General features: G+C 52.0%; 2 protein-coding genes across 3 annotated transcripts in view; one reads left to right on the top strand and one right to left on the bottom strand.

The window, feature by feature from the left end:
- Window positions 1-233: 233 nt before the first annotated feature.
- Window positions 234-1321, top strand: CEBPD (CCAAT enhancer binding protein delta). Its single transcript, XM_082858554.1, has one exon. It carries the CDS (start codon window positions 277-279, stop codon window positions 1045-1047), a length of 771 nt encoding a protein of 256 aa, XP_082714680.1. The 5' UTR covers window positions 234-276; the 3' UTR covers window positions 1048-1321.
- A 5487-nt stretch (window positions 1322-6808) lies between these two features.
- Window positions 6809-25684, bottom strand: part of SPIDR (scaffold protein involved in DNA repair) — a 348123-nt gene continuing 329247 nt past the window's right edge. Inside the window, exons 12-19 of one of the 2 annotated variants that reach the window (XM_082858553.1) lie at window positions 25088-25172; window positions 24000-24143; window positions 23849-23908; window positions 22302-22506; window positions 20842-20988; window positions 8027-8120; window positions 7219-7333; window positions 6809-6959 (exon numbers count right to left, since the gene is read on the bottom strand). In XM_082858553.1, coding sequence (XP_082714679.1) covers window positions 6813-6959; window positions 7219-7333; window positions 8027-8120; window positions 20842-20988; window positions 22302-22506; window positions 23849-23908; window positions 24000-24143; window positions 25088-25172 — 997 coding nt within the window. In that variant the 3' untranslated portion in view covers window positions 6809-6812. Of the gene's footprint in view, window positions 7334-8026; window positions 8121-20841; window positions 20989-22301; window positions 22507-23848; window positions 23909-23999; window positions 24144-25087; window positions 25173-25684 lie in introns of both variants that reach the window. The other variant, XM_082858552.1, reaches the window with a different exon arrangement.

Below are 25684 nucleotides of genomic sequence, written 5' to 3'. Positions count from 1 at the left end.
CGCGCGCTGGCCCGGGCCCCGTTCCGGTTCCGCCCCGACTCCGCGGGCGCAGAGGCCCCGACCCACCAGCAGGAAGGAGGAGGCGCGGCCGAGGGAGGGTCGTTCCCGGCAGCGCCGCGCGGGCCGGGCCGGCGGGCAGGAAGCACGGGGGAGGCGCGCGGGCGGGGGTCCCGCGGTCCGCGGCCGGGGCGGGGCGGGGCGTGCGCGTCAGTCCGGCTAGAAAAGGCGGCGCCCGGCCCGCCCGAGGACCGCGCTCGCCGTCGGCCCGACGCCGCCATGAGCGCCGCGCTCTTCAGCCTGGACGGCCCGGCGCGCGGCGCGCCCTGGACTGCGGAGCCCGCCGCCTTCTACGAGCCCGGCCGCGCGGGGAAGCTGGGTCGCGGAGCCGAGCCGGCCGCGCCCGCCATGTACGACGACGAGAGCGCTATCGACTTCAGCGCCTACATCGACTCCATGGCCGCCGTGCCCACCCTGGAGCTGTGCCACGATGAGCTCTTCGCCGACCTCTTCAACAGCAACCACAAGGCGGGCGCCCTGGAGCTGCTGCCCGGGGGCCCCGCGCGCCCCGCGGGCCCCGGCCCCGCGCCGCGACCGCTCAAGCGCGAGCCCGACTGGGGCGACGGCGACGCGCCCGGCTCGCTGCTGCCCGCGCAGGTGGCCGCGTGCGCGCAGACAGTGGTGAGCCTGGCGGCCGCCGCGCAGCCCACTCCGCCCGCGTCGCCCGAGCCGCCGCGCCGCAGCCCCGCGCCCCCAGCTCCCGGGGCGGCGCGCGACAAGGCAGCGGGCAAGCGGGGCCCGGACCGCGGCAGCCCCGAGTACCGGCAGCGGCGGGAGCGCAACAACATCGCCGTGCGCAAGAGCCGCGACAAGGCTAAGCGGCGCAACCAGGAGATGCAGCAGAAGCTGGTGGAGCTTTCGGCCGAGAACGAGAAGCTACAGCAGCGCGTGGAGCAGCTCACGCGGGACCTGGCCGGCCTGCGGCGCTTCTTCAAGCAGCTGCCCGGCGCGCCCTTTTTGCCCGGCGCGGGGGCGGCGGACGCGCGGTGACGCGGGGGGCGTGCGGGCTGCGGCCGCAGTGCCTGGAACCGCCGTGCCGGACCCCCGGGCGGGGCCGGGACTCGGACAGCTGCCGCGTGGACCCTAAGTTACTGTGACGGCAGCTTCTCTGCATCCTACGCCCGAGGAGGCAGCTAAGGTACATTCGTTAAAGAGACTTTTCGGACAAACCTTTGTACTGTAGATACGAGGAAAAGACTGAGCATGCTCACTTTTTTATACTGATTTTTACAGTATTTGTAAGAATAAAGGCGTGTTAGACCCACCTTGATTCCTGCCCTCGCGGTCCTCCGGACTGGCCGGGGAGGGCGCGAGGGCGCGTCTGGCTGGTGTGCGCCCCGGGGCCGGGTTCCTGGAAGGACCGTCGCTTTGCTTCTCCAACAGGCCAAACTCCACCTGCGGACGTGCCGGTTAACTTGCCGAGCGAGACCCGCTCGGGTGGAAGGCGCCCCGGGAACGTGTCGGAAACCGGCCGGAGCGGGTCCCACCTCGAGTCGGGGGCAAGGAGAGGAGGGCTCAGGTTATCCGAAAACCAGTCCCACTCATTCTGGCTTTCATGGGATTTGCTTTCGCTTCCCTCAGTCCTGTAAACAGCTTCAAGTAGATTTTCAAAGTGCATAAAGTACAGAAGTCATATAGGAGATGGAAAGGACGGTCACAAAGCTACTTAAAATCGGCTACCTTCCCGGTACTGGTAATGCTTCAAGGCTGAATCTGGACGAATAAATAAAGCCGTTGCCTTTCCCCCATGAGAGTGGGTACTAGGCAGCCTCCCTTGGTCTGGGCTGCTACGTCTATATTATGTAACTAGTTAACCGTGGCCTGTCATTATTACACTGTCATAAGGGAGGAAACGCGAAATCTTTGTAGTGTCCAGATTAATCCGTGGTTTTAGTTTTAACTCAGATCTCTGCCAACAAGGTGAACGATTCCCCAGCTCTCCTGCGGCAGCGTAGTCCTGCGCAGTGCCCGGCAGGACTAACCAGACCTGTCAGTCTCTCCGTAAGGAGCCACCATCAGGCCAGTCACTTTATCTCTACTTTATGGGAAACAGTTTTACCTCTGACATAGTTCCCCAGAACATTTTCCAAAAAATACTGAGCTGCAGAACGCTTAGGCTGGACACTGTGCAGAGCAGTAATATGACGATAGAGGACAAAGGTTTACACTCGGCAGGGTAATTCTTTGGGGAAATGTTAAAAGAAATATAAGAAAAACACGTTGAATCATTGTAAAATTTGAACACTTTAGAATTACAGTAGAACAAAATAACTTTTTCTACTATATTATTGTCTAAGGTAAATACAAAATGAAAACCTCAAGCTTATTTAAGCTCTATCGTGTTTCTAAATTTGCAGAAAGGCAATAAAAATATATATCATCGCAGAAAGAAGTACTTTGATTTACAGTTTACAAAGCCATTTTACTAACATTTGCCCCAATGGAAGTTCCACTTCAAGATCATAAAGGACATTCACTCTGCCTAGAGTTAACAAATAACTACCGAACCACCACCACTGGCAGCCACTTTGTAAAGTTCACGGATCCTGCGGCTGCCACCCGTGTGCTGAAGAGGCTCCCCCCTCGCTCAGGAGTTCCACCTCCTCCAATCCCACGCAGCTGGCCGGGCGGGTGGTGATGGACCGGACGAAACAGGTTATCGGCCCCACCTCCTTTCCAAGGACACTCCTCACCTCGTAACTCTGCAGGGATAAGAGGCAGGCTGGTTAAAGCAAACAGCCCTGGGCGTGCTGTTCCCATCGGCTAAGGACACCAAAGACAGCATTAGGCCCTTCCCCGGCCCGTGACCCCTCTCCACCCCTCTCCAGAGGAGAGAACAGGCTGCAGCAAAAGCAAAGGAAGGAAGTGCTTTTTTCTGGTAGCCGAGTTTTTTTTTTTTTTTTTGCGGTACGCGGGCCTCTCCCTGTTGTGGCCTCTCCCGTTGCGGAGCACAGGCTCTGGACGCGCAGGCTCAGCGGCCATGGCTCACGGGCCCAGCCGCTCCGCGGCATGTGGGATCTTCCCGGACCGGGGCACGAACCCGTGTCCCCCGCATCGGCAGGCGGATTCCCAACCACTGCACCACCAGGGAAGCCCCCGAGCTAGTTTTTACACAAGAACATTAAAAGTATCTGTGATCGATGTTTGTTAGTGGGTGCAAGGATGTGCATCTCCCAGCTGGCCGTCCTAGGAGAGAAACTGGGGGGGGAACACATGGGAAGGGCCGTGCCCTGCGTCCCAGCAGGAGGCACACATCACGCCTGCTGCTGCATCCCACTTCCCCACTTGAGCAACACTTCTGGTCAAAGGACTTCCTTTGCCCCAAACTTCCCTCCTTAACAGGATCCCATTTCTCCCAGAGTTGCACTGAGCTGAACACCTCTTCCTATGCCACAGAAAGCCTTTCCTTCACATTGTTGGACGAATTGTCTTAGGGAACTGGTGAATTGTGGGCAAGTTTCATCTCTACACGGGAATGCAGAGCCACGGGCGGCAGGGGCCCCAGGTGAGCAGGCTGGGAAGGTGTGCTGTGCCCTCCTGGTCTCCGTGGATCACACCTCAGAACAGTTTCTTTTGGGGGTGGGGCTGAAAATAGAGGTTTATTGGTCTTTGGAGACTGAAGCCCTAGAAGGTCACGTGTTCTTTCGGAAACTCCTTTGCTGCCACTTGCAGAGTAACGTCAGGAGTACCTCTCAGCCCTCCTCTGTGCCAGACACTTGACAGGCGTCTGTGGCGACTGAGCTCACTGCTAACTCGCCCCTCCACCATTAGTGTCTTGGCAGAGGGGACTCGGGGGGGGGGCGGGCGGGTGTCAGACAACATGGCCAAAGCTGGCACGTCTGTAGCTCCTTGACAGGCACCTCGCTGCCCTACCCCTGGGTCCAGGCTGGGCGGCCAACTGGCTTCTCGTGAACAGAGTGGGAGGGGAGGGGCACTGAGTGTGTCCCAGGCTCTGTCAGGACCGGGGCCCATCTTCTGCCTGGCTCGGGACCCAGTCACATGCTGTGAGGGCGTCCAGGCCGTGTGGGTGTCTGGCCAGAGCCCGGGAAGGTCCCAGCCGACAGGAGCACAGCAGCCAGCCGGGGACTGAAGGGCCTCCTGGGACACCAGCCCAGCTTTGGGGCACCAGCTGCTGCCCCATGGAGCCTCGTCCAGACTGCAGGTCTGTGTGCAGAGTCGGTGCGGAAGCACCGAGCCTTGAGACGGCTCATTCTGAAGCAGTAAGTGTCCAGATCGGTCTGGGACGTGGACGCTGCCCTAAAGCCAGCTCACCGCCGTGGCTGTCTTCCCGCCTACGAGACAGGCACGGCCTCCCCACCGTGGCTCGCAGGGAGCTGCGGCTTTCCTGGTGGCACGCCAGGTGAAGCAGGGCTGAGAGTCGCCAGTCCAGGCAGGCAGAGAGAGGGAAGGAGAGGATGCGACTGGACAGTGGGGAGGCCTCCCGCGGCCAAGACGTCAAGGTCACTCCCAGGGCTTCTACCCGGGCTGGCTACTGAGGGCTGCACCTGCGCGTGGGTGTGGGCCCAAGCGGCTGGGTACGAGCACGGGCCTTGGCGTTGGAAGAAAAGTCTGCAGAAACCCTCTTTTTAAAGTGTCAGGGTTGGCAACTACAGTTTTTGATAATAACTGTCTCGTTTATAAATGGACATTACACTATACATTATATTGGGGAGAAGTTAAGACGGAGAAGTTAAAACAATCACACCAGTAAACTCACATGTGCCGGTCATACGAACGCACGTGTGTAAAATGTGCCTCTATTTTAAAGGCACGTGTGTGTGCCGGCCCAGAAGCGGCACATTTTGTTCCGGGAGTGGAGCCGCGGTTCTCGTGTAAAGTCATCTGATTCTCTGGATTTTGGCGGATGTACCTTCTCATCCTGAAAACCGACAGAATCCAGATGAGCCTCGTGGCCGATGCCCCCGGGAGGTCTCCTACAGGTAGGAAGGAAGGTGTCCGCTTCCCTCCAGGTCAGCGTAAAGCCTGAGAATCCACCGGGCATAGACCGGGGGGCGGTAGCGGGGGGTTAGGAGCTCGGCGCCCCCCCAGTCCTACCGGCCTCGCCTCTGACAGCAGAGCAGCCACGCAGGGTCACCGAGGCGCTCGCCAACTGGGCCGCACGCCCGCCTCTTGTGTCTCTAGGAGCAGCAGGAGTTTACTGTGGGGGAGGCACAGCCTGCCTCCACCCGAAGCGACACGTGAACGCGGGTTCCTGCCAGGTCCCTGGATGGAGCAGGTGGCTGAGGGCCACCCTCCTGGGAGCCGGGGGCCCAGGGGAGGCAGGTGCCTGAGTAACCGCAGGGCCGGCAGGTGCTCTGGGTGCCGTCCCCAGGCGTTCAGCCATGCGCTCTGCTGGGTTCGTTTCGCTCTGTTCTTAAGCAGCACTCCCCCAGCATCCTCCAGAGGAACGTGTTCTCCGATGACCCGGATCTGCCGGCTTTAGTGCCCGTTTGCAGCCCCGCCTTGGAACCCACTCCATCGGCCTCACCTAAGCACCCGCAGTCCCAGGAACCGCGGCCTCGCCACCCGTGAAACGCAGGACTCCACGAGAGCGCAACACACACAAGGCCCCTGCGGGCCCTACCCGGGCTGGCTACCCTGCAGGTGGTGAGCAGAGCGATGGCCCCGCTCTGCAGTGTCTCTGCATCCGGCAGGGAGCGTGCCGCAGGCCTACCCCGACGCCTCCCGGGCAGCATGGGCTGCGCCCACAGGGATGCTGGGGAGGAGGTGAGGCAGCACGGGGACAGCGGGCAGCACGGTGCCCAGGCATCACACACGCTTACTGACACGGACTGTCACACAGTCAGGCACATGTGTCTATAAGCCCTCCTACAGCAGGGTTCAAACATCAATCCCCACCACGCAGCAGCCCCCCGGACAAAGGTTTGCGCTGCGGGGGTCACCGAGTTGCTCTCAAGAGATGCGCGAGGCCAGGAATGAGAGGTGGAACCACAGTCAGACCAGGGATCCTTAAAGGTTCTGTGCACAGATTTGTCCACATTCCAATTTACTCCGAACTCTGACATCCGGTGCACATGAAAGAGTGTTAAGGGCTGCTTTTCCCCCGACACCCCAAGCCCAGGACGGGCTGGGACAGGACTGGCAAGTGGCCGGGAGAGCAGCCTGGGAGCCTCCAAATTCGGGCTGGCATCAGAGCTGGCATTTCGCTTCGGGAACCCATCACAAAGTTCTGCAAGTGTGAGCCTCCCCTTTCACAGCAGTCTCACGAGCTGGCCCATATCTGCCACCTGGATGTGGATCCCAGCAGGGCACAGACACAGCACTCTCCAGGGCTCAGCGATTCCACAGGCCACTTGCGGGGCTTTCAAATGGCTCTGACAAGGACAGATCTCTCTCGTTTATGTGAGGACCAAAGGTAAGGTATGTGTGCTCAGGCGGTGCTTTCTTTGAGGAGCACACCTCACACCTCTTTACAAAGCTCACCACAGTAACAGGGCAGATGTGAGAAGTGAAAGTCAAGTTTCCAGGCACTCAGACTAGAGACCCAGCAATTTAGAAAAACGTGCATCTCAGGTAATTGTCCTGTTAACGTGAAACCATGGCAGGAGGTTTAACCTGAAACCTCAAGACCGACTTACCATAATCAAAGCTGGGGGACAGATTCGTATGTCTACTGCAAGACCGATCAGAAAATAACCTCGATTCCAAAAGGGAAAGGATCTTGTTAGCAGACTCGGGCGTGAGTCAGAAGAGGAAGCAGAAGGCCTAGCCGAGTCTCGGGAGAGTCCGGACTCTCAGCTCCATGTGGCACATGGAGGGCCCTTGCAGCCAGGGGACACGGGGGAGGAGAGTAAGGACACGCACTTGGGCTGGGCGCCCCAACTTACCCCGTCCTCGCAGGCGGCAAACCTCAGGAGCGAAGAGATACTGTGCTGCAGCAGCTGCAAGAACAGCCACGGGCGGGGTCAGGACCCCCACCCCGCGCACCGGAACGATCCCCCACCGAGACCTGATGTGTGACTCTAAGCCACCAGCTTCCATCGCAGAGCCTCAAGTCAGACAGGGGAGGGCTGCGGCCCCTCGGGGGAGCCCTGCCCCCTTTCCCAGGAAAAGAGCAGGAGATGCAGCCCCGGCCCGGCCGCGGGTGAAGGGGGCGCGCAGTAGGTGGACGCAGATGCACGAGCTCCCACCTGTTCCTACCTTGACCCTCACTGTGCACTGGGGTCGCAAGGGGCAGTCCAGGAAGACCTGCAGGTGCCTTCTGAGGAGGGGAGAGGTGACCACGCGGGAGCAGTCCCCACAGGAGAAGGCGCCCCTGTTGTTTGGAAACAAGAAGGCACAGAGCGCGGGAGCCTGGTGGCGGGCAGACACACAGACATTCCCTGCACGCGAGCGAGTGTCCGTCTGCCGTGTTAGAGGGGGGCTCAGAAACCCGGCTCCTAGAACAGGCCCCAAGCAGCCTGGGCTCCGCGGTCGCAGCGCCTGGCGTGGGGGCCCCCCCGGCTGAGCCACGCAGCCAACAAGGGGAAGGGCCGGACGGCAAACCTGCTCCCACCACCAGTGTCTCTGCTCCTTCCTGCTTCCAAGGAAGGCCTGTCCAGGCCACCACCTGTGAGGCGTCAAGAAGCAGGAACGTGATGACACGCCCTGTGCACATGCCTCCGACAGTCACGGGGGGGCCGGAGGACCGGCACCGAGGACGGGCCCCGGGGTGGGGGGCGGTAAGGCTGGGCAGGGATGTCTGCTTGCAGAGGTCGGCTGTGCCGTCACCAAGTGTGTCTCACGTTCGTGTTAGCCCCGAGTTCTTTTTCTCCCGCCTGATAACAAAGAAGCTGAGGAAGCCTGGCTCTTCTCTCTTTTAAGACAGGAAGAGCCTCGGGGAACCGCAGAACCCCAGTCGCGAGGAGAGAAAACACGGCGCCCGGCCTCCTCCGTGTGCCCTGGGCCCGGCCCCTGCCCCGAGGCACAAGGCAGTGGGGTCCCGGGCTGCTGCTGCTGCTGCCCCTACCTGTCTCCCGGCCTCCGTTCCAGTCTCTCACCGCCACACAGGTCACACGCAGGCCACGAGCAGGCGGTGCTCTCGTCCACGGCGACCACAGCGCCTAGGCCCAGGGAAGCAGACCCGGGCTCAGAGGCGGCTCTGTCCCCCAACTTCTCTTTGCCCCTCAGGTCACAGACGGTAACATGAGGTGCCCCAGGTTTGCTTCTCATTTGTGAGTTTATATAAATGTTCCTAAGCTTTTTATAATTTCCATTCATGGCACAAAATTACAACAAAGAGCAGGTTTTAAAGCTCAGGCATATTACTAACCAAGTATTTTCGTTTTTGCCTTTTTCCAACGTGCATGTTCTGAGGCCGTGACGAGCACCCCATCCCTGCTCCGTCTCGTCCTGCCCTTAGGCTGCTGCATGGCTGTCCCCTTAGGTCCCGGTTCTCTCGGCCACTCTCCTGACTGGACACCATGGCTCCAAACTGCCCTAGCCCGAGGCGGTGGGCATTTGTCTACCTGGCTCCTTCTGTGCTGGACCCTTCTCTTAGGATGCGCTCATGGAGTGGGGTTACTGCGTCCAAGCGCGTGAGCACAGAGATGGCGGAACCCCTTTCAGAGGCGCTTCCCACAAAACCTCCGACCCCTGCCGCCCACGCCCGCCCACTGCACTGACGCTCACAGGCAGCACTGCCTGCTGGACGGTAAGACTGGAACTCCACAGCTTAGGCTCCACTTCTTCGACACGGAAAGAGAAATATGCTTATTGGTTTGTCAGTATCTCTTCTTATGTGATTTCTCTGGTTCCCTCATTTCTTTTTTACTCCAACGTTTGTGATTTATTTATTCAACAAACAAATACATATACAATGCTCTTTAGTGTGGGATATACACATAGCACTTTGAACATAGGGTAGATGCCACAATCTACACTTTCATGGACGCCACAGTCAGGCTGGAAAAGCAGATAAACAAATAACAAGTAAAAAGATCATGAAATATGGGAGAAAAATCTGCAGAAGACACTCTGATCAAGGACTTCCATCCAAAGTATATTAGAACTTTTAAAACTCAACAGTAAAGGGACTTCCCTGGTGGTCCAGTGGTTAAGAATCCTCTTTCCAGTACAGGGAGCACGGGTTCGAGCCCTGGTTGGGAAACTAAGATCCCATATGCCGCGCAGCACAGCCCCACCCCACCCCCCCAAAAAACAACAACAACAAAAAACCTCAACAATAAGAATCAGAATAACCTGATTAAAAATTGGGCCAAAGACTTGAACAGACACCTCACCAGAGAAGATACAGAGACAGGAGAAAAGCATGTGAAAAGATGTTCAGCATCACGTCTTGAGGGAAATGCAAATGAACAGAGCAATGAGACACCGCGACACACCTATGAGAACGGCCAAAGCCCACACACTGACAGCACCGAATGCTGGTGAGGATGTGGAGCAACAGGAACTCTCATCACTGCTGGCGGGGAGGCAAATGGTGCAGCCACTTTGGAAGACAGTTTGGCAACTTCTTACAAAATTAAACACAGTCTTACCATACAATCAAACAATCTCGCTCCTTGGTATTTACACAAAGGAGCTGAAAATGTGTGTCCACATCAACACCAGCACGTGATGTTTACAGCAGCTTTATTCAGGATTACCAAACATGGAAGCAACCAAGATGTCCTTCAGTAGCTGGATGGATACATAAGCTCTGGTTTATCTAGAAAGTGGAATGTTATTCAATGATTTTTAAAAAATGAGTTCTTGAACCATGAAAAGACATGAAGGGACCTTAAATGCGTATTACTAAGTGAAAAAAGCCAAGCTCAAAAGGCTACACACTGTATGATTCCAACTACAGGACATACTGGAAAAAGCAAAGCTATACAGATGGTGAAAAGATCGGTGGTTTCCGGGTATTAAGCGGGAGAGACGGCTGAGGAGGTGGAGCGCAGAGGGTTTTAGGTCAGGGAAACTGTTCTGTATGACGCTGTAATGATGGCTACATGTCCGAAGTGTGTCTAAATCCATAAAATGACAACACCAAGAGTGAACCCTGCTGTAAACTATGGACTCTGGATGATGATGGCGTGTCGAGCACGGTCATCAACGATCCAGGGGGGATGCTGACAGCGGGCGAGGCTGTGTGTGTGGGGGTGGGGGAACGCGGAAAAGCGCTGTGCCTTCTGCTCAGTTTTGCTGTGAACCCAAAACTGCTCTAAAAAAAATCAGTTTATTAAAGAAAACCATGAAATAAATGCTAAATTGAGAAATGGAAAAGACCCTCAGAGGTGCAAAAGAGAGGCCTCTAGGCTGGCCTAAGTGTCAAGGGAGACTTCCCGAAAGAATGGACCCGAGGAGGGGCTGCAGGTAGGGAGAGGCACAGGCCCACTCTTCACCCTGAGGTGGGGCTGGAGGCCAAACAGGCAGAAAGAAGAGGCAGGTGAGACCGCTGTGAAGTCCGCAGGCTGGCAGGCCAGGACCATCCAGGGTCTCGCTGGGGATTCCAGACTTGGTCTTGGAAGGGATGAGGAGACAGAAAGGAATTTTAAACAGGGGACTGAGTTGGTCTGATTTTCTTGGAATGTGAAGCATTGTACATACCATCAAGATTCACTGCAAATCACAGACCATCCTTGTTGAAAAGTGGTGAAATTAGACATTTAAAAAAAAGTAAGATGTGTCCTAAGTTTCCAGAAAGATAGAAGAGTCATCCTTCACACTCCTGGAGCAAAGAATTTCATTCTCCACGAGAACAAACATTAGGAGAAAATTTATTTGTAGAGGATAAAACAGAATGATGAGAACTAAGTAGGCTCAGTTTATCAAAATGCATTCATGCAGTGCATCCTTGAATGGCTTTTGCAAAATGAAAATAATACAGCTTGATTTTAAAAAGGCTGCCCAGCTAATTTCATTGTTCTTGCAAATCTAATCAAGATTGAGTCAAAGCAATGAAAAGTTAAGCCAATAAGAGCTTATAATACAGCTGAAGGTGTGTCTTCATGAATGTCAAGAGTCCAGGTTGCGGGGAGGGCTCCCACCCCAGGGGGTGTCAGCACAGAGGCTCACACAGTCCTTGGCAGGTCTGCTAAATGAATTAAGAAAAAGAAGACTGCTACAAACCACAGTTCCCTTTACCCTAGAATATCTTTGGGTGTTAACAGCATTTACACTTACATGGGATTAAGCAATTTCCTTCCAATTAGGGAACGAGGCACGGGCTGAGGAAATACATTTCATCTGGGGTCTCCACACCACTGGCAATCCCTTCTGGCAACCCAGGGGACAGCTGGGAATTGTACTATTAACCTTTAGTATCTAGGACATTCACTTAAAGAAGCATCAGAAGGAAAACAACAACTGTTGTTAGGGTTTGAGAATTCTGGCAAATTGCTGCAGTTTGCTGTTAAAAGCCTTTACATTCTTTGTCTCATTTACAGAAACCTCTTGTAATTAGGCTTGGGAAGGTGTATCCCATGTTTATGAAAACGACTTTGTGAAAGGTCCTTCCTGAGGGTCCTATGGGAAGCACTCCGGCCCATCCTTCGTGGGCGGCCAGCTCTCTGCCACACTGTCCCCGCCCTTCTTTTTGGCTGAAAGAAGTTGGGGCTCAGGACCTTCTTCTAGGTCAAGGTCGACACCCGGTTTGAGGACAGGACTCTGCCCCCTGCGTGACCGCACCCCCTGCACAGTGCAGGGAAGATCACCGCCCACCAGCAAGTGGCAGATACAAAGTGTCAAGTGGGGCAAGGAAGATAAAACCAACTGCAAAGCTGTCCCCAAAAAGAGATTGGAAGGAAGTCCCCGTGGCTCTGGAGCCGCCTTTCGGGCAGGGAGGCCGTGGGTGCTGTCACCTCCTGGAGACGTCTTCCTGGCAGGTGTTGCGGGTTCTCAGCGAGTGACTGACGCACAGGCCACTCCCTGCGTCCATCCCAGCTCTGCTCAGGGAACACGCTTGCTGTCCTGCCAGGTCCAGGCGGCCGAGGGAGACCCTGAGGCCAGCTGAGAGCCCCTCCTGGGGCAGGCTGGGCAGGGCAGAGCACAGCACGGCTGAGGGGCTATCCTGGATTTGATGGAATCCAGTCTGGGCCAGCCCACGGCTGGCTGGAGGGCAGGGGGTCCCGTCCCTGTGTCCATCTGGGAGCTGGTTCCTGCATGGCCTCTGCCTTGGCTGGGGGCCCCTTTGTGGGAGGCTGGGCCAATCCCTGTTTTTTGCAGCTGGGCTTCGTCTTCTCTTAATCCCTAGTTAGCTGGGCCTTCTCGGAGGACCTGGCTGCACTGTGATAACAGTCTGTACACATCCATCTGACCCACCTGCACGCCTGCAGGACAGCTTCAGAGAGACCCCCAGACTGCTCAACGTTAAAATGGTAATGAAGGTAATGAAATGATACAGGTCAGAAATTGGACCTACATAAAGGAAAAGCAGGGCACTGGAAAAGGAATAAACGGGGGTAAAGTAAAATCTTTAACCTTTGTGGCTCTAAACTGATCTATAACAATGACGGGTTCAGTGTTATGCCTTGTAAGTGAAGTGAATGACAGCTGTTATAAGGGACTGAGGGAGAGACTGATAATGTGGCTACACCCTGAAGCAGGCAGTGTTATCTGAAAGTGGATTTGACTGGTTCTAAGTGTACATTGCAAACTCTAGGGCAACTACTAAAAATTTTTTCTAGAAGTATAACTGACATACTGAGAGGAGAAAATGGAATCACACAGAATGCTCAATCAAGATGAGAAATGGCAGGGACTTCCCTGGCATCCAGTGGTTAGGACCTGGCACTTCCACTGCCGAGGGCCTGGGTTTGATCCCTGGTCAGGGAACTAAGATCCCGCCTGGTACAGCCAAGGGGGAAGAAAGAATGAGAAAAGGCAGGAAGAAAATGGAAAACAAAAACAGAAACAAGAGCCAGGAACAGAAAACAATATACGTGTGACAGATCGTAACCCAATGATATAGATATTCACTTTAAATGTGAATGGTCTAAATATAAGAAATAGCCTCTTAAGAGCGGACAAAAAATGTGAGCCATCTCTACGGTGTCTACAAGAAATCTGCTTCAAACACAAAGACACACAGAGATGAAAAGCAAAGGGGCAGAAAAAGGTATATTATGCTCATGCTAATAAGAGAAAACTGGAGCTACATTAATTTCAGACACAGCCGACTTCGGAGCAAGGAAAGGCATCGGGGATCGAGAGGGGCGTTACCTCATGGGAAAGGGGTCTGTTCTCCCAGGAGACGTATCTGTCCTTAATGTGTGTCTGCCTGACAACAGGCTGCTAAAACCACGTGAAGCCAACTGACAGAACTGCGAGGAGAGAAAGAGACCCATGGCTGTATTTTATTGTTTTTGTTTGTTTGTTTTTTTGGTTTTTTTTTTTTTGCGGTACACGGGCCTCTCACCGTTGTGTCCTCTCCCATTGCGGAGCACAGGCTCAGCGGAGCACAGGCCCGACACGCAGGCTCAGCGGCCATGGCTCACAGGCCCAGCTGCTCTGTGGCATGTGGGATCTTCCCGGACCGGGGCACGAACCTGTGTCCCCTGCATCGGCAGGCGGACTCTCAACCACTGTGCCACCAGGGAAGCCCACGGCTGTATTTTATATATTGTGTTTGGAGACTTCAAGTCCCCTTACCAGTGACCGACAGATCCACAGGCAGAAAATCATAAAGACATAGTTGAACTGAGTAGCACCTTCGCCGGTTCTGACTGATGTTTACAGACACCTCCATCCGACAAGAGAAGGACACACCTTCCTCTCAAGCTCTCATGGGACATTCATCCAGACAGACCACATTCTGGGCCACAAAACACACCTTAACACATTTAAAGGTATAAAAGTCATACTAAATATGCTCCTAAACCACGATGGAATTAAACAGAAATCAATAACAGAAAGACAACTGGAAACCCCCCAAATACTTGGAGATTAAACAATGCACTTCTAAATAACATGTGGGTCAAAGAAAAAATCTCAGGAGAAATTTAAAAATACCTTGAACTAAATGAAAACAAAAACACATCAAAACTTGTGGGATGCAGCAAAAGCAGTGCTTAGAGAAGTTTACAGCACTAAATGTAAATATCTGAAAACATCTAAAATAGATAGTCTAAGCTTTCATCTTAAGAAACAAGAAAAAGATAAGCAAACTAAAACGCAAAGTAGGGAGAACATAAGCAATAACAAAAATCAGAGCGGAAGTCAATGACACTGAAAACAGGAAATCAGTAGGAAAAAATCAAGACACCCAAAGCTGGTTCTTTGAAAAGGTCAATAAACATTAATAAACTTCTAGCTAGGATAACCAAGGATAGAAGAGAGAAGAAACAAATTATTTACATCAGAAATGAAAGAGGGGCCATCACTACTGATCCCGTGGATCAGTAATAAAAGGACAATAAAGGAATAATTAAAAGGATAATAAAGGAATGTCAGAAATAACTCTATGCACCCAAATTCAATAACTTAAGTGAAATGGACCAATTCCCTGAAAGACACAATCTGCAAAAACTCCCACAAGAAGAAACTAGTGATCTGAATAGGCCGAGACCTACGGGCACACCTCAGAGATACTGTGGGCTCGGATCCAGACCACTCACCACAATAAAGCGAATACTGCCATAAAGCGAGTCACATGGATCTGGGAGGTTCCCAGTGCATATAAAAGTTATGTCTACACTATACTGTAGTCTATTAAGTGTGCAATAAATACATTATGTCTAAAAAACCCCACTTAATTAAAGAATACTTAATTGCTAAACTATGCTAACCATCATCTGAGCCTTCAGCAAGTCATGATGTTCTTGTAACAGTAGCATCAAACATCACTGACCACAGATCGCCACAGCAAACGTAGTCATAATGAAAAAATCTGAAATATTGCACAAATTACCAAAACGTGACACCAAGACACAAAGTGAGCAAAATGCCGTTGAAAAATAGCACTGAAAGACTTGCTTGCCACAGGGATGCCACAGAACTTCAATTTGTGAAAAATGCAGGATCTACCAAGCTCAATAAAACAAGGTAAGCCTATATTAAAGCAATTGAATCAATAATGCATAACCTTCCAAAACAGAAAGCACCAGGCCCAGATGGGTTCACTGATAAATTCTATCAAACGTTTAAGAAAGGAACTATACCAATACTCTATAATTTCTTCCATGAAGATAGTAGCAGAAGGAATACTTCCTAACTCATCCTCTGAGGACAGCATTCACCTAGTATCAAATCTAGATAAAGACATTACATGAAAGGAAAACTACAGACCAATATCTCTCATGAACATAGTTACAAAAGCCCTTAACAAGATATTAGCAATCTAATCCAACTATATAAAAAAAGGATTATACCATGACCAAATGGGATTTATTACAGGTTTATAAGGCTGGTTCAGTATTTAAAAAATCAATTACTGTAATTTATCATATCAACAAGAAAAATCATATGATCATATCAATAGATGCAGAAAAAGTGCTGGACAAAATCCAACACCCATTCATGATAAAAACTCTCAGTAGCCTAGAGGGGGTTTCCACAACTTGGTAAAGAAATTTACAAAAAACCTACAGACAGAATAAACCAATAAAGAAGTTATGTGATTTAGGAAAGAATGAATCAAACCTAAATGATAAATAGAAGGGAGGCCCAGGACAACAGCTGACAACAGAGCAACTAGTCAAGATTGGTTCAGAGGGACAGAAGGCTCCAGGAGGGAGATTACAAAGGAAAAGGATGACTCCAAAGATTTGTCACCGTTTTTTTGAGAATTTGGGAGAAAATTAGGGTGTAGGGCAGGCAGTGCTAGGAAAACAAAAGTCAACATAAAACTCCATGAAAAAAACCACAGAAGAAAGGAACTAGAGTGTGTAGACTAGTTTCCCATTCAGCTAAAAGTATTTATATAATCATAATACCATTTTTAAAGATTTTTTTCATGTGGACCATTTTTAAAGTCATTATTTAATTTGTTACAATATTGCTTCTGAGTTACGTTTTGTTTTTTTGGCAGTGAGGCATGTGGGATCTTAGCTCCCCAACCAGGGATCGAACCCACACCCCTTGCACTGGAAGGCGAAGTCTTAACCACCAAGGTAAGTCCCAAAATACCATTTATTGATTTTCATTTTTGAGGATCAACCTGTAGACAAAGTGCAAGGCTTTATAGCTACAGCACAGTATTGACCTTAGCAACACACACAACCAACTGCAGGGGAAGGAAGAGAGCAGTAGGAGAAGAGCAGGGTTCTTTTCCTTCAATGTGTGGAATAAAGAGATTATCTTTAGCAGAAAAGACAACAAACAAACAAACCCCCTACAGCTAACATCATTACCTAATGGTGAGAAAGAAAGTTGACGCTTTCTCCTTAAGACGAGCAACAGGGCAAGGAAGTCCCCTCTCACTGCTTCTATGCAACCTGGTGCTGGGAGTCCCAGTTTATGCCAGAGGCCAGAAAAGGAAATAAAATGTATACAGGTCGGGAATGAAGAAAAACACTCTCCTGTCCACAGATGACAGTTTTCTCTGTAGAATATCCCAAAGAATCAACAACAAAAAAATCTAGAACTACAAACATGTTTGTAGCTAGGTTGTAGGATACAAGGTTAAAATACAAAAGTCAATTGCTTTCCTATATACTAACAATAAACGAGGGAATTTGAAATTAAAAACACACAACACCATTTACATTAGCTAAAATAAATGAAATACTTAGGTATAAGTGTAGCAAAATATGTACAAGATCTATATGAGGAAAAGTACAAAACTCTGCTGAAAGAAATCAACGGTGAGATAGTCCATGTTTACGTACAGGAAGACTCAACAGTGTTAAGATGTACATTTTTTCTAAGTTGCTCTACAGATTCGACACAATCCCAATCAAAATCCCAGCAAGTTATTCTGTGGATACCAACAAACCGTTTTTTTTTTTGCGGTACGCAGGCCTCTCACTGTTGTGGCCTCTCCCGTTGCTGAGCACAGGCTCCGGACACGCAGGCTCAGCGGCCATGGCTCACGGGCCCAGCCGCTCCGCGGCATGCGGGATCCTCCCGGACTCGGGCACGAACCCGTGTCCCCTGCATCGGCAGGCAGACTCTCAACCACTGCGCCACCAGGGAAGCCCCCAACAAACTGATTTTAAAGTTTATGTGGAAGAGACAAAGACCTAGAATAGCCAAGACAATAATGAAGAACACGCTGGAGGACTACACACACCAGCGCTGCCTTAATCAGGACAGTGTTGTAGCAGTGAGAGAACAAATAAGTCAGTGCAACAGAATAGAGAGCCTAGAAAGAGACCCACATAAATATAGTCGACTGATCTTTGACATTTCAATAGAGAAAGGACAGCCTTTTCAACAGTGACAGAACAACTGACAAAACACATGGGAAAAAAATGAATCCAGAAAGACCTTACACCTTTCACAAAATTTAACTGAAAATGGATCATAGACTTAAGTGTAAAATGCAAAACTGTACAACTCCTAGAAGAAAACAGGAGAAAATCTGGGTGACCTTGGATCAGACAACAAGTGTTTAGATTCACCAAAAGCACAATTCATGAAAAAAACAAGTTGATGTTGGACTTCATTAAAATTAAAACTGGTCTGCAGACGCTGTTAAGAAAATGAAGAGACAAGCCAAGGACAGGAAAAAATATTTGCAAAAGACCTATCTGACAAAGGGCTGTTATCCAAAATATATGAAAAAACTCTTAAAACTCAACAATAAGAAAATGAACAACCCGAATAAAAAATGGACCAAAGTGCTTCACAGACACCTCACCACAGAAGATATACGCATGGCAAATGAGCACGTGAAAGTCGCTCCACGTCACGTGTGGTCAGGGAAACGCAAACTAAAATAGCAATGAGGCACCATCACACACCTGTCAGAATGGCTGACAATCTAAAATCTAAAGCCCTGCAAACACCAAATGCTGGTGAGGACGTGAAGCACAGGGGATGCGACCTGTCGCAGAGCTCTGCTCTGGGGGCACGAGGAGGACTTTGCTGGCCCAGCTCTCCCTCCACTGCCCAGGTGTCGCTCCACGGGTGCTGCTGGCCAGAGACCCTCCATCAACACTGCCCTTCTCCAGAGAGGCCACAGTGGACACTGGATCTCTCACCGTGGGCCACGCTTCCCGACACTGCCCTGTGGTCATGCTGTCTGCGCCGGGAGGGCCCAATCTCAGCCTCAGTTCTGTCCCTCGGAAGGGTTACCTTCTCTGGAGGGAGCACAGCTTCTTCCTGGTTCTGCCGCTGTTCTCTACTTATGATCATGGCCCACATGAACACCATCTGAAACAACAGGAATACACCCAAAGAGCGGAAAATACACGTCCACCCAAAGGCCTTACATGAATATTCACAGCAGCATGAATCACAGTATCAAAAAAAATGTGCATCAACTGATGAATGTTTAAACAAAACAGGGTCTACCCATACAATGGAATATTCAGCCACAGAAAGGAATGCAGCCTGAGAAATGCCTCGAAAATGTTCTGCTGAGTGAAAGCAGCCAGAAACCAAGGCGCACACAGTGCAGGATTCATGTGCGTGAGTATCCATGAGACTGAAGGTAGAGAAGCAGAAGCCAGGGGCTGGGCGGGGACGGGGCATGACTGCGGACAGACACGGGTTCCTCTCTGGGGCTAGTCAGTGGGCGTGCTTGCACAACTGTGTGAGCACACTAGAAACAGCGAGCTGTACACTTTAAAAGGGTGAGTTTCATCTCAATGACACTGTGATTGAAAACCAGACTGCCACTTTGTTTTCAAAGCCACTCAGATGACAAAAGCCAAAATGTAAAATAGGAGGTGGTTGCACAACCCTGTAAATGGACTGCCACTGAGCTTCTCACTTTAAAATGGTTAAGTCTGTGTTCTGTAAATCTCACTATAAATTATTATTTTTAAAAAATATTAGGGGCTTCCCTGGTGGCACAGTGGTTGGGAGCCCGCCTGCCGATGCAGGGGCCACAGGTTCGTGCCCCGGTCCGGGAAGATCCCACATGCCGCGGAGCGGCTGGGCCCGTGAGCCATGGCCGCTGAGCCTGCGCGTCCGGAGCCTGTGCTCCGCAACGGGAGAGGCCACAGCAGTGAGAGGCCCGCGTACCGCAAAAAAAACCCCAAAAAACAAAAACAAAAAATATTAGGGTCTTCAGAAGACTCGGGTCTTCTCTCTGTCCCTACACATTCTCCTCTGCTTGCACCTCTGTGCTTCTTACTCCCTGGCTGCAGGTAAGAGCGGGTCAGGTTCCAAACCCTCCTCAGGAAGCCAGCTCTTCAGGTGCACTTTCTCATAAAATGGTGCTTCGGGTGGTGGCGATGCCTGTGGTCTCCTAAAGCCAAAGTGGGAGGGGTGGGGACTGTCACTTGGGGGCTGCTTCCTCATCCTTCCCTGCTCTGCGCCCGGGAGCGACCCCGCTCTGAGAGAGGTGAGGGGATGGGAGCCTCTCGGCCGGCGGCTGGAAACCACAGGCCGTGGACAGGCTGCCTGAGACTGCTCGAGTTTGGCCCTCTCGGCCTCCAGCCTCGCGGCCAGCCTCCCCCGTGCGCCTCCAAACAGCAGCGCAATCATCTTCCTGCCAACAGCCAGCCCCCGCTTTGCACCACAGTCGATCCATCCGTGGTGCTGAAAGAATCGCTTCATTTAAGACAAAAATCTGACCATCCCACCTCGTTAACACGGCCGGGGACGGCAGAACAGCACAGGGCCAGCCTGCCCACGACAGCCCCGCTCCGCCAGCACACGAAGCTCTCACGGCTGCCCGGCGTTCTCCACGTGCCCTCACCTGTCTGGAAGGCCTTGACCAACTCTGCCAGAGCAATCCTGAGGGCCCTGGCGCCCCAGCCCTGCCGTCACTGCCTCCAGCCCCCAGCCAGCGCCTGCCGCCCGGAGCACGGAGCACTGAATGTCCGCCTTCGCCACCAGCTCATTTACTCCTCAGCAAGGCTTTGGGGTCAGTCCTGTTATCCCTGTTGCAGAGATGAGAAAGTGGGGACCCGGACACAGGTGACAGAGCCTGCCTTCTTCAGGACCACCAGGCTGTAGCAGTTATGTTTCGGTACTAACGGTAAAAGGAAACGCAAAGAAGGGAAAATCCAAAGGGCCTCAACACAATGAACACGTGCTCAATCTCACAAGCACACAGGGACAGTGGATTCAAGCATCAGTGGCACCACAGCTTTTGCTGTTCATAAAAACCACAATGGGGTTCAGGAATCTAGTGGTCCAAGGGTGGAAGAGACAGGCCCTCAATGTTACTTTTGGAATTTCTGTACTTTTTGGAAATTAATTCAGCAAATTGCTTTCACAGACATTCCTGCCCTCCGTCCACGTCTCGCTCCCCTGTACTGAATTTGTTACCCTACCTGTCAGTTTCCCTCCTGACTAATCCACCTGCAGATCTACTTCCTTGCCCTGTTTCGCCCCCCACCCTGGGTGCTACCTGAGGCCGCAGCCCCTCCGGCCCCTCCAGATGCCCCTGCAGCCTCTTCCCAGACTCTGGCGCTTATCCACCTGCCCTGTCAGCAGCCTTTGTAAGCCCTGCTCTCCTCCTGCCCCCACCCTGCACCTGACCAGCCCCCCTCCCCTGCCATCTACGCTCAGGGCTCCTGTCCGTGCCTCCTACAGGTGAGGTCCTGGCGACAGGCACTCAGAGCACGGCAGGCTGCCGTCCTGTCTCTGGTCGCGTCTTTGTCACGCATCCAATGTCAGGCACGCAACAAATACTCGATGAACAAATGAGCAAATGAATATAAGGTAAGTGTGATACTTAAGGAAATACAAATACCTCTTCCATCAAAATCGACTACCCACCTTGGACGCTGCAAATGGAGTTGACCCGAGTGACAGAATCCAGCTCATCGAGGCTCACAGGGCTCGTCAGCTCCCAGGCACCAGAGGCCACACCCAGCTGGGGCTTTGGAAGCAGGAGGACAGTTCGTGCAACACAAACAAGCTGACCTGCCAACAGAGACACTTCAGATTATTGCAGCTCTGAGGTTTGAAACAAGCGAGTTCTCCTGCCAGTAGAGATGTGTCCTCTGCCAGCCACCTGGGAGCTGGGGGGACTGGGGGAGCCAAGGGCACCACTGTGCGGCCCCCGTGTGTCCAGAGACACGGCACCGTGCAGAAAGGAAGCCCAAAGCCTTGTGCACTAAGCTGTAAGAGCACACAAACACTGCGTTCAAACTCCATTCATAAAGGCAAATCCTGTGTCATGCAAGTTACATACACTGAAAAATATAGTCTAAGCAGGACCCTACTTTGATTCCTGGAAAAAAGTACTGACTAATCTAAGCATACAGTTAGGTCTCTGTATCTGCAGGTTCTGCATCTGCAGATTCAAACTAGCACAGATTCAAACAACGGTGGATGGAAAATATTTGGAAAAAAAGTTCCAGAAAGCAAAATCTGAATTTGCTGCACACCGGCAAGTATTTACACAGCACTGACATCGTATTAGGTATCGTAAGTGAGCTGGAGAAGATTTAAAGTGTGGGAGGAGGGCTTCCCTGGTGGCGCAGTGGTTAAGAATCTGCCTGCCAATGCAGGGGACACGGGTTCGAGCCCTGGGCCGGGAAGATCCCACAAGCTGCAGAGCAACTAAGCCCATGGGTCACAACTACTGAGCCTGCACTCTAGAGCCCATGTGCAGCAACTACTGAGCCCATGTGCCACAACTACTAAAGCCCGTGCTCCACAGCAAGAGAAGCCACCGCAATGAGAAGCCCACGCACGGCAACAAAGGGTAGCCCCCGCTCGCCGCAACTAGAGCAAGCCCGTGCACAGCAACGAAGACCCAACACAGCCAAAAATAAATAAATAAATTTATTTTTTAAAAAAAATGGGAGGATGTGTGCAGCTCATATGCAGATACCACCATTTTACAGAAGGGACCTGAGCACCTGCAGGTCTTGGTGTCCGCAGAGGGGTGGATACTGAGGGACGAAAGCACGTGTTTAAATGTTCTAGCTTTTCATTTGTTTTAAAAAGTGATGCGCCAGGCAGTGGCTTCAGGTGGCTTCTGCACCTGTAAAGTGTGACCCCAACAGACCACCCTTGAGTGACCACTGGCATCTCCTGCTGCTGTGCCAGCACTGCATGCAGGGGGTTCTGGTTCTGTCCATGTGGCCATCACAGGGGTCTTGTCCGCAGTGGACTTCGGGATGGGGCCTGTATTTCCAGAGCAAGACAGAGACATCAAGAATCCACAAAGCCATTTTCTGGCATCTCTCAGTCACCACATCAGAGCCGTCAGTAAGAGGAAAGCATACCCTGGTCTCGGAGAGCATCCCTGAAGAAGAAGCTCTTGGAGGTGGCCTCAGAGAGCGCGTCCCGGACTTCCTGGCCCAGCACGCATGAGGGGGCCACGCGCACAGGCATGGTTTTGGGGAGACCCGAGCCCTCGTCCTGTGTTTGCAGAGTAACGTCGGTCACCACCAGCCACAGCTCCCTTGGCTCCAGAAGCGAATTGTTTACCTATAATTCAAAGACACAGTCAGGCTGTTAACTTAGAAGCTTTTCTTAGAGCCAAAATTATTTTTTAAAAGCAATAATCTTAGATGATTATTATTAACACTAACAATTTCTGATATCATTTCAATAAGTATTTCAAAACATGCAATAGCCTTTGTGTGTCTTGGTCAGCAGCCCCCAGGACACGGCTGAGCCCCGTGAGCTCCCACCTTGCAGCTGGTTTAAGGGCTCCTTTGCGGGGGGAGACCTGCCCGTCCCTGGCTCCACTCTGCTTGCCCTCTGACCCACCAGGAAGAAGCCATGCCCTTCCTCCCAATGCCACGTGTTCACATATCATCACATTGCCTTACCGTCAGCACACACACTCTTCTCTCCTGCTAGATACAAGCTTCCCAAGGGTTAGGAATAGTTACGAACTGAATGCTTATGTCCCCCTCCTCTGCCTCTCCCCGCCCCACCAGTTCATATGTTGGAGTCCTACACTCCAATGTGACGTGATGGTAATGGGAGATGGGGCCTTCGGGAGGTGATTAGGACATAATGCCACTCTGCCATTAGGATCCAGTAGATGCAAATGGGGACAAGGGTTTGGCTGGGAAGGCCCCTGTAGGAAGGCTGCGGATCCCACATGGCATGGCGGCTGACACGACCGGGCGGAGGAGGTGGCGGCACGGTCAGGAGCTGTGACTTGGGTGTGGGAGAGTGCTCACGTGGTTGAGAGGGTGATTACACACAGGAAGTTAGAGAAAGTTACAGGGAGGAAGATGAGAGCCCTCGAGTTCCGGGACAGGTGCTGATTCTCTCTCGAGTGCCTACAAGCGAACAGGGAGTGGCTGTGGCACGCGGCTGTCCAGCTCTGAGCTAAGGTCCAGTGGAGGCTCCTGCAGGACTCGTGGGCCGAGAGCACCCCTCCCCTGGCCTCGGCCCTCTGACTTGGGTGCTGCCCCAGAGAGCTGCCTAAGGTCTCCCAGCGACCACAGGCTCCTCTCAACTGCGGTAGAAAGAGACCTTAGAAATGGCTGAGCTCCATCCTGAGACTCCTACTTTCATCCCGGAAAGGAGGCTTCAGCTGCTCCTTCCTTTCTACAGCCTGCCTGTGTCAGAAAGGGGCCGACATGCCCGGTCTGAGAGCCGGGCGGGTTCCCCCTGGCGGCTGCACACCCAGCGCTTCACCAGGGGCTGCAGCCCCACCTGCACAAGGAATGGACTGACCACCGTGTCAGCACAGAGTGCACCCAGCTCAAGTTCAACAGTGTTTTTCTCTTTTGGTACTGCCGCAGTTTCTGAGAGAGATTATCCTTTAATAAGCTATGCAACACGATTTGAGAAAAGAGAGATGGATTACCTGTGGTCTTTGGTAAATCACTTTGGCATAGAAACTGCAACGGGTACAGGGGCCATCGGTCTGGAAAGGTATTGAAAACAGAGAGGAATGTCTCCCCAAGCTCACGGACACAGCAAAGTAACTGAGACCAGGGTACAAACAAAGACGCCACCTGGAGAATTTCTCTTAAGAAGCGGGGAATCGGAGGCTGGTAAAGCTTCGAAATAGAGTCTTCTTCAATTGCATCAATTTGTCCCAGGTTTGGATGAGCAGTGAGGACGTAACAGAAGCTAGGAGGAGGCAGATGAGTTTTTTCCTGTTTAAAATGAAGGCGAATGTGTTGTTAAAAGACTCAAATACACTGTTAATATAAATCTACTCTTTAATAAAGACCTCTTTATTCACAGATGCAGGCTGTTTCTCTGGAAGGCTCTGTAAGAGACGGGTTATGTTGTTTCTCTCTGGAAACAAGCATAGGAACGTCTGTGCTTTTGAGTTTATTACCAATTCAAGATTTCATTTTAGAAGCTTATTCTTCAGGGTACACTGAAGACACCATTTAGAAACTTCTTCCCTGGAAGTAATCTAGAAATGGCATTCCTGACCACTAGGCTGCTGGTCTAGCACAGGACACAGCCACTGTCTCGGCCTGTGCTAGGAAGTCAGCTACCACACAAGCACGGCAGCCCCCGTTCTCAGCTTGGGGACTAAAGCCCAAAGCAGCCGCTGCCAGCCTGCTGGACAGGGCTCAGGGCGGGGAGTAGGGGCACATTCTCATCGCTCGATTTTGCTGCCTGTGAGCACCTGGCTGCCATAAGCAATGTGATGAGGAAGGAAAGGGGACCCTGGCTGAGCTGGCGGCTGAACCAATACCCATGGGTTTTGTTTACTGAGTTTCTGCTCTAATTGGTGACTAAGTGTTGGTTCTACTACTGACAGGAAGGTGGCGGGGAAGCCACCTGCTTCTTATTCGGTGCGAGGCTGAGACCCTCAGTGCACAGTGGCCCTTGACGATGGGGGTCGAGAGGCGTCACGTAAAGCAACCTCAGGAGGCATGCGCGCGGCACTGTGTGGAAGGCAGCCAGGCCGCAGCCTGTGAGCGAGGCGAGTGGGTCTGGATCTCTGTACTGGCTCGTACCCTCTGGACCTGGGCTTCTTGGGGATGTGCACTGTGGGCTGGCACTGGCTCAGCGCCTGGTGGCCACAGAGCAGGTGCGATGGGGGGTGTGGGGTTGGGGGACGCTGCAATGCTGGGCTTACCTCGAAGGCTGGCCCGTGGCCTGGTGCTTTCAGAGGTGCCACTGGAGGCCACATGGTGTCAATCAAACTGAAAAGCTCTGTCATCCTGGAAAAAGAAGAGATGCCTGGTCAGTGAGCTGCTCACAGGCAGACCTGCTCCACAGACACCAGGCCAAACGTCAAGGAGCCACCATTCAGGACGGTGAAGTCGGGCACACAGACAGACAGACCTTGGAACCTGACTGCACGAGAACAGGAAGGAGACTGTTCATTAAATTATGATGCCTCTGATATACCTCGAGAAAACTCTAATTCAAAAAGACACATGCATCCCAATGTTCACCGCAGCACAATTTACAATAGCCAAGACATGGAAGCAACTTAAATGTCCATCGATGGAGGAGTGGATAAAGAAGCTGTGGTGCTCATATACAATGGAATACTACTCAGCCACAAAAAAGAATGAAATAATGCCATTTGCAGCAACGTGGACGGACCTAGAAATCAACATACTAAGTGAAGTAAGTCACAAACAGAAGGACAAATATCATATGATATCACTTATATGTGGAATGTAAAAAAATGATACAAATGAACTTATTTACAAAACAGAAATAG

The sequence above is a fragment of the Leucopleurus acutus genome (assembly GCF_964270905.1).
Source record: "Leucopleurus acutus genome assembly, chromosome: 17".
NCBI classification, from domain to species: domain Eukaryota; kingdom Metazoa; phylum Chordata; class Mammalia; order Artiodactyla; family Delphinidae; genus Leucopleurus; species Leucopleurus acutus.
Note: the sequence above shows the minus strand (reverse complement) of the source record. Positions and strands in the feature narration are given on the sequence as shown.